Source organism: Tachysurus fulvidraco, chromosome 17 (assembly GCF_022655615.1).
Source record: "Tachysurus fulvidraco isolate hzauxx_2018 chromosome 17, HZAU_PFXX_2.0, whole genome shotgun sequence".
NCBI classification, from domain to species: domain Eukaryota; kingdom Metazoa; phylum Chordata; class Actinopteri; order Siluriformes; family Bagridae; genus Tachysurus; species Tachysurus fulvidraco.
The window spans coordinates 2,320,190-2,327,778 of NC_062534.1; the positions used below are offsets into that span (position 1 = coordinate 2,320,190).

At 45.0% G+C, this 7,589-nt stretch overlaps 1 protein-coding gene across 2 annotated transcripts in view; it reads right to left on the minus strand.

The window, feature by feature from the left end:
• Positions 1-1,604: 1,604 nt before the first annotated feature.
• pcdh18b (protocadherin 18b) overlaps positions 1,605-7,589 on the minus strand; it is a 6,411-nt gene continuing 426 nt past the window's right edge. The window contains exons 1-4 of one of the 2 annotated variants that reach the window (XM_027163605.2): positions 5,091-7,589; positions 4,623-4,678; positions 4,099-4,259; positions 1,605-2,892 (exon numbers count right to left, since the gene is read on the minus strand). The exon at positions 5,091-7,589 is cut by the window's right edge and continues 426 nt beyond it. In XM_027163605.2, coding sequence (XP_027019406.1) covers positions 2,162-2,892; positions 4,099-4,259; positions 4,623-4,678; positions 5,091-7,589 — 3,447 coding nt within the window. In that variant the 3' untranslated portion in view covers positions 1,605-2,161. Of the gene's footprint in view, positions 2,893-4,098; positions 4,260-4,622; positions 4,712-5,090 lie in introns of both variants that reach the window. The other variant, XM_027163604.2, reaches the window with a different exon arrangement.

Consider the following 7,589-nt stretch of genomic DNA (forward strand, 5'->3'; position numbering starts at 1 on the left):
CATTGACACACCAGGGACAACGGTGTTCTGCAGCTGAGCGTGACGAATTAAACATGGGCAATAGGTGCTGTGAACAACCTGTGTGTGTGTGTGTGTGTGTGTGTGTGTGTGTGTGTGTGTGTGTGTGTGTGTGTGTGTGTACGTAAACATTTTTGTGTGGGTGAGCATTTTGAATTCCAAGGTTCATGTCAAGGCTACAGTCTGAAAACCAGAAATGTTTTCATATGAAATGTTATTTTAATAATCGAGCATCTTTTGACTTTTTCTTTCATTGTCCATCGATTTTCTGTAGCCTGTCAAACGATTCGGTTCACGCTGATTGGAGATTAAAACATGAAAAATACAGACATTAAGAAATGTCAGACATTCCTAAGCCTGAGATTTTGGTCCAAACACATTTGATATATCTTTTGAGCTAAAGGACGAGCAGTGACTACACACACACACACACACACACACACACACACACACACACACACACACACACACACACACACACAATACCTGGGCTTACGATTTTACAGTGTAAATAACTAGAAGGTCGAATTAACTTTTTTTTTTTTTTGCTGCAGGCTTGCTTTGAAATTTGGAAGGAGCTCAAAGAAAATAAAGATTAATCACGAGACTTTCTTTTTTATTCAATACTATTTCAATGAATATAGATCTATTTCAGCTCTAATCGTTTTCCTAACTGCTACTAAAACGTTATTTAAACGTTCTTCCAAATCGACTACGAGGAATTTTGACAGAATTCTTAAAGAAAAACTGAAGTTTACGTACAGTACTGCTATCATGCTAGCATTAGCATTAGCATGTAAAGTCTTTGAAACACTTCCTGAGGGTGTTAATCGTCACCAGCAGTAGCAGACATTGTCTTTGTACTTGTCCTGATATAGGAGTTCTCTAGATTTAGCCATAAGCTATTGCACATTTAGGACATGTTCATGACAACCCCAGATATCTAGCAGTAAACACGACAAACATGCTTTTAGAGACTTAAACAGGTCACTTAAACTGTTCTGATATTTATCCCTAACCCTACATCTTAAATGACTGTAAAGAAGTCTATAATTATAGTATTAAAAATGAGCAACACAATTTTTACAAAACTGTAAACTGTTGCTTGAGATAATTCGGTGTAATTGCACTTTCTGGCCTCTAGGCGGCCTCTCAGATCTGACACGTTTTTGATATCAATTCAACATAGTTTACTAAGGAAAAAATAATCATTTCCGTTTGTAGATTTTTCCGAAACAAATATTATTATTATTTAGATATTTCAGCTTAATTACGGTCTATATTTTGTGTATCCACTATTCATGGTGATTTCCCTTTGTTTTTCGTCGTAGATCCCTAAAAACCGGAACCTTTGTGTCACTACCTTATAATGACCAGCAGGGGGCGATATGAGCGAAGGTGAAGATATGAGATGTTTCTAAAGGCAGAAGAGAAGTTATTTTCTAAAATATATTGGTTTAAACGTGTGATTCATTATAGTATATTAGCTTATAACTGCAATACCACCCACCCACACACACACACACACACACACACACAACACAAACACAGCAGAAATCAGCCGTGATGAGGACAGAAATATTCCATAACAGGTCCAATTTCTTTTTATTTGAACATAAACAGAGCTTGATCACAATACATCAAGAATACACCGTTATAAATACGAAACCCCAACATGCTCCCCTCCCCATAACACAATAATCTCAATATACTTATATTATATATGTAACAATAACATAAAAATGTGTGTGTGGGTTTTTTTTCTTCTCATAAATAGGACTATTTACATCGACATGTCAGCCTTGATTATTTTCTCAACATGCGTTCAAAATATAAAAATAAAAATCTGATTGCTTAGGTTTATGTACATGGAGGGTTTTGTTTTTTTATAAATATAAAGACTACAAATTGTATTTTTAAAATACAAAGATAAATACACTCACATTGTGTACACTGTGTCCCAAAAAAACAAAAAACAAGGAAATCCATACATCATTTGGATAATTAGCATTCACGAAACACATGACGGTCAGAAACGCAACTTTAAGGACAATTGCAGGTCTCTGATTTTTTTTGTTTGTTTGTTTTAAATACCACATCTCGCGCATTGCGTGTTTAATTTATGTTCGGCTGTATCTGTTCTTTAGCTTTGCCGCACATCCTGTAGAAGTTTGTTAATCTCTGCGACAAGCTCACTGGCGTCCATGATCTCGCTGCGGCTTTCGCAACGCTTGCCATGCAGCACAGAGTCCAGCTCGTCCTCTTCGTGGTTTTCTGGAATCTCCTCCATTGCTGGCAGCCATTTTGAACACGAAGCTGACATGGATAGAGGTGCGGCAAGAGGCGGAGCCGCCAGTGAGGTAGACATGTGACTGGCGGGAGCGTGGCCGTGACCTGGGTTCTGGAAATGCGTGTTGGCGGCCCAGGCTGCCACGCCGTGCTGATACGCCGAAGCAGCATTCGCTTTCCCTGGCAGGTGACCCTTCCTCCTTTCGAGTGACCCTGCTGCCACAGGCACTCTCTCTGTCTCATTGGTCTCAGTGTAGGCATCTAGTGACGAGGGGAGGAGCCTCTGAAAAACGCTGTTCATCTCCGAAAGTAGTGACGTGGTCCCGCAAAGGTCCTCACCTTTCTCTGCTTCGCCCTCTTGCCCTTCCTCTTCCTCGCTTTCTTTCCCAAAAGTAGAGAAGCTCTTCTTCCTCAAGGTGGACTCTCCTGATTGGGCGGTTTCAGGGGTGGGAACTTGTTGAGGATCCTCACCAGGAATGTAAAGGTTGCTTCGGTAATCAGCTGTGGCCTGTGAGGTCATTGGGGGCATCCAGCACTGATCGGAGTGACCCAGGACACGGCACTCTTCCGTACACAGCTTCATTGCTAAATATGACACAAAGAGAAAACAAACAAACAACACAATTCATGTCAGTGTTTTCCATTGATTAAGGGTGCTTTCATGAAAAGTATGGCGTTTTCGAACATGGCAGCCTTTATTCGAGTCTCGTCTTTTTTTTGGAGCGATGGAACGATTCGGATAATAGATAACGTGCCGTGTTTTTCCCGCCGCCTCTGAACTCCATTTAATTCTCTGAGTGCACTCACTAGCAGAAAACACGTAAAACCCAGAACACCAAATTAATTCAGCCTCTTAACCATTCAAATAAGTCTGTTTACAGCCAAACAATGGAATAAAAGCTCTCCCGCTCCGACTATCTCTCTCGCTGTCTTTCTCTTTCACTCTCTTGCTCACTTTCGTCACCATCCCTTCTAAAGAATATATAATTCAAATCAAATATGGCAAATTATAACCTTCATTAAACATGCACGCTGTTGCTCCGTCACAACTCAGGGACTTCATTATGGGTCCATTAGCTTTGAAAAGGCCATTTATAATACATCTTAGAGCTAATAAAAACAAAATCTGGTGCATTTGCGGAACCTTAGTGAGGCACTCATTTGGGTTCCCCCTCACATGAAAGGAGAGAAGCAAAGATTAATCTAGGTACATTTGCAGAAAAATAGAGCTTTTTCAAAAGCGCAAACCCTTTCTCCAACTCCGCCTGATAATTAGGGTTACTTCCATAACCCCCTTTCAGATCTGGAAACCTATTTTGCCATGAAATAATTAATTAATCGACGAAACATCCGAACAATAAGATGTTTGTGTTGACATGGAAGTGTTCGCTCTATCATCTGGAGATCACGAGTTTTGAGTCCCACTGATCCCACAACCGTTTTAGAAAATGGCCATGATCTCTGGGTGGGAGGAAAGGCACTAGTCTGTGTGGCTAAAAGTTTCGCTAGCCAGTTCTGGCCATTTGTGAAATCATAGTAAAAAAAGCATCTTCTCTGAGTGTGTTCAACTGCCAGTTAAGACGAGTAACAGTTTGAAGAGATGCCGTGATCATATTCACAAGTCATCCGACCACATTGGAAGAAACTGGGGTAAACCTTCATAAGAATATGCAACATTACGTCCATGCTAGGTGGAAAATGCTACCTCTGCTAGTAAATGGCTTACATGTCAAGAAACAGCTAAAGGGTCCTTGGGCAAAAATGGTGGAAAAACATCTCCAAATTCTTTACCTGGGTGTGGCCGGTGCTGACCATCGGGAGTGAAGACCTCACCGAATCCCTCTCCCAGCAACGGAGACTCTCTTCCCATCTCACAATCGCTGTCTCCAGCCTCGCTGTCCCCTCGGCCGCTGTCCTTCAGGCTGAACTTATCCATCTCATTCAGTGCATACCTGAAAAAAACAGCAAGTGAGATTTATACATGTTTATATTTCCTATTATATCAGCATCCCGATCGAGCGGATGACGCATGCAGGTCACTAATACGAGAGGTTATGTAATGTAATGCAAGGCTATAAACTTTTTTTTTGAACTTTTTTCAGCCTCCATGACAAAGCAGCAAACAATTAACCGATTCATACGAAGCAGATGAGAAAAAAATAAATGCTCCTTCCATCCTTTAACAAGATGAAGGCAGCAATTTAGAGTTGAGCACTTTCACTTCCCCAGGTTTTCTAAGCTCTGAGCTTTCTAATGCCCAGTCTCAAACCCGGGGAGGCTCTCTAAGCACAACGGGCTGAAAGGCGATTGGTTACCTGTAGCTCCGAGTGTATTTGTTGCCACGGAAACTCGGTCTGGGTTGGTACTGGCCCTGATGAAGTATGGACAGAAGCTGTGAGACTTGCTATAGCCGAACAGAAAGAAAAGAAAAAAAAAGGGGGGGAAGGGGCAAACAAAAAGACATGGAAACGAAAAATGAGTAATGGTGGACCAGACGGCAATGCAACACACAGCAGGGGAGGTGGGAACGAGGGATCATGCCGTACGGATGGGTTAATGGATGGAAAAATTAAAACACTATGCACATACAAATAAAGGTGTACAATGGTATACTCATAGCAACATAAAAAAATAAGGTTTCAACACATATAACAGTTTCGAAGAAAGAACATCGATTGTTAATCTTAGATTTATTAACGTAGAACGTAGGTTAGAGATACATTAGTACATGTTTAATGGGTTATTTGAGTAGTTCTATTTATTATAGACACACAGTCGCTTACCTCCACAGGTGGTGTGGCATGAGCTAGCTCCAAAGCAAAGTTCTCTGGCACATGATTGGAGGAGATGGTAACAAGGCTGTTGAGTGATTGACGGCTGTGGTGGCTGTGCCTGCTATCGGGTGCTGGAGACCCTGAAGGTGAACGCGGATGTGCCCTCACAGGCAGTGTCCCGTTTACAGTGGGCACCAGTGTGATATCACCCTTGTGGATCTGCCTAGCTGGTTTCTTGGGGTGGTTTTGATAAGTGGACTCGGCTACTCTGCAATTGTATGAGTGGCGGGGGTCTTTCTGGTCCCTAGAGCAGCGCGTCGCAAACAAGACCATGACGAGCAGTAGCACACCGCAGATAGCACCCAGAGAGATGATAATGATCATGGAGAGGTCGAGTGCGGCCTGGCTTCCAGAATCAGAAGGAATGGTGAAGGGAGTCTCGTGGTGGTCGCGTAACAGGATTCGAAGTACAGCACGAGTGGAGAGACGGGTAGACGCCGCGCGGTCCTGAACCAACACAGCCAGGTCAAAACTCTCCCGTCCCAACAAATCCACACTTCCATTGGTCCTGAGCTCACACCTTCGTGGTTCCATCAAAAACAAGCCCTCTTCATTTCCACCCACAATGGAGCATGTTACTTCTCCATTGGCTCCCGCATCCCGATCGGTTGTCTTGATGGTCGTCACCAAGTGCCCAAGTTCAGCCTGCCTCCAAAGTGGCACGTCGGCTGTGTGGTTGCTGAGTGATGGTGCCACTATAATTGGCGCATTGTCATTCTCATCTAGAACAGTCAGGATGACAGTGGCATTGGCACTGAGCGAGGCCTCACCTCCACCGTCCTGAGCTTGAACTGTGAAAGCTAATCGGCCCACATCTTCGCGATCAAAGCTTCTCAGAGCATACACAGCACCACTGGATGGGTCGATGGTCACATAGGTGGAGATGGAGCTCCCCTGAATCGTGCTTTCCAGGATGGAGTAGGTCACCTGACCATTGGTGCCAAGATCTGGATCAGTGGCTGAAACTGAGGTGAGATATGCACCAGGTGAGTTGTTCTCAGACTTGAAGATCTCATAGCGGCTCTTCTCAAAGCGAGGTGGGTTGTCGTTCTCATCCTGCACTTGTACTGTGAAATGTTTGATGGTAGAGAGGCTGGGAGAACCTCTGTCTTCGGCGATCACTGTCAAGCTGTACTCAGAACGCTTCTCACGGTCTAATGACACATTGGTCAGGATCATGTAGTTGTTCTCATAGGTTTTCTGCAGCCGGAAGTGACCATGGCCATGCAGCTTGCATGTCACTTCTCCATTCAGACCGGAGTCACTGTCATCCACACGCACCAATGCAATAAAGGTGTCCACTGGTGCTGCCTCAGAGATGTAGGCCACCTCCTCCTTTCCTTGTGTCATCAGGTTTATATTAATTTTGGGCTTGTTGTCATTTACATCCACCACTTTAACGATGATCTTGCAGTGGCCCGGAATTGAGTTAGGCCCCATGTCCTGTGCCTGGACATCAAGCTCGTAGGATGACGTGGTCTCATAATCTACCTTCTTGATTAAAGTGATTTGTCCATTTTCAGCATCAATCTTGAATGTCTCAAGAATCTTGAGTGACACATGACTGCTAAAGGAGTAGATGATCTTGCCATTGGTGCCTTCATCTGGGTCTGTGGCGTTCAAATTCACAAGCAGTGTTCCAGGTGGAGAGTTTTCCGGAAGGCTGACTGCGTAGGCCTGCTGTTCAAACACTGGGCTGTTGTCGTTGGAGTCCAGAATGTTGATTTTGAGAAGTGTGGACCCAGACCGTGGCGGCGAGCCCGAATCAGATGCACTGAGAAGAAGTTGGAAACTCGACTGGGTCTCCCTGTCCAGCTCTCGTACAACAACCAGGTCAGCGTACCGTGCACCGTCGGTACGAGTGCGCACATCGATACGGAAGAAGCCATTTCGTTCCAGTGAGTACGCATGCAGTGCATTGTCGCCCACATCCGGGTCTGAAGCAGCATCCAATGGCAGACGTGTTCCCACGGCTGCGCTCTCTGAAATGTCAACAGGTACAACTGAACGGGAAAACCGGGGTGGGTGGTCATTCACATCAAGCACTTCAACCTGGACACGGAAGAGCTGCAGGTGCTCAGCAGGCAGAGTGACCACATCAAATTCGAGCGTGCAGTTCGGGTGGCTGCCGCACAGCGCCTCTCGGTCAATCCGTGAACCCACACTGATCTCACCGTCGTCCTCGCGCACGGTGATCAGAGGCGCGCTGCCGCCTGCGTGCATAGCGCGAAAGCGCGGCGACACCGAGCTCGGTAAACGCGCCAGCGCTGTCGCTGCGTCCTCCCGTAGCCTGCCGATCACGGTGCCAACGCGCTGCTCCTCTAGAACTTTATATTTGAAAGTCTTACCCGGGGGATCGCGCGTTACCGCCGCCGCCGCCGGTGTGACCAAAAACACCAGATACAACAGAGCAAGGAGGATCAACGCTGTTGCTCCGTTGCGAGTCTC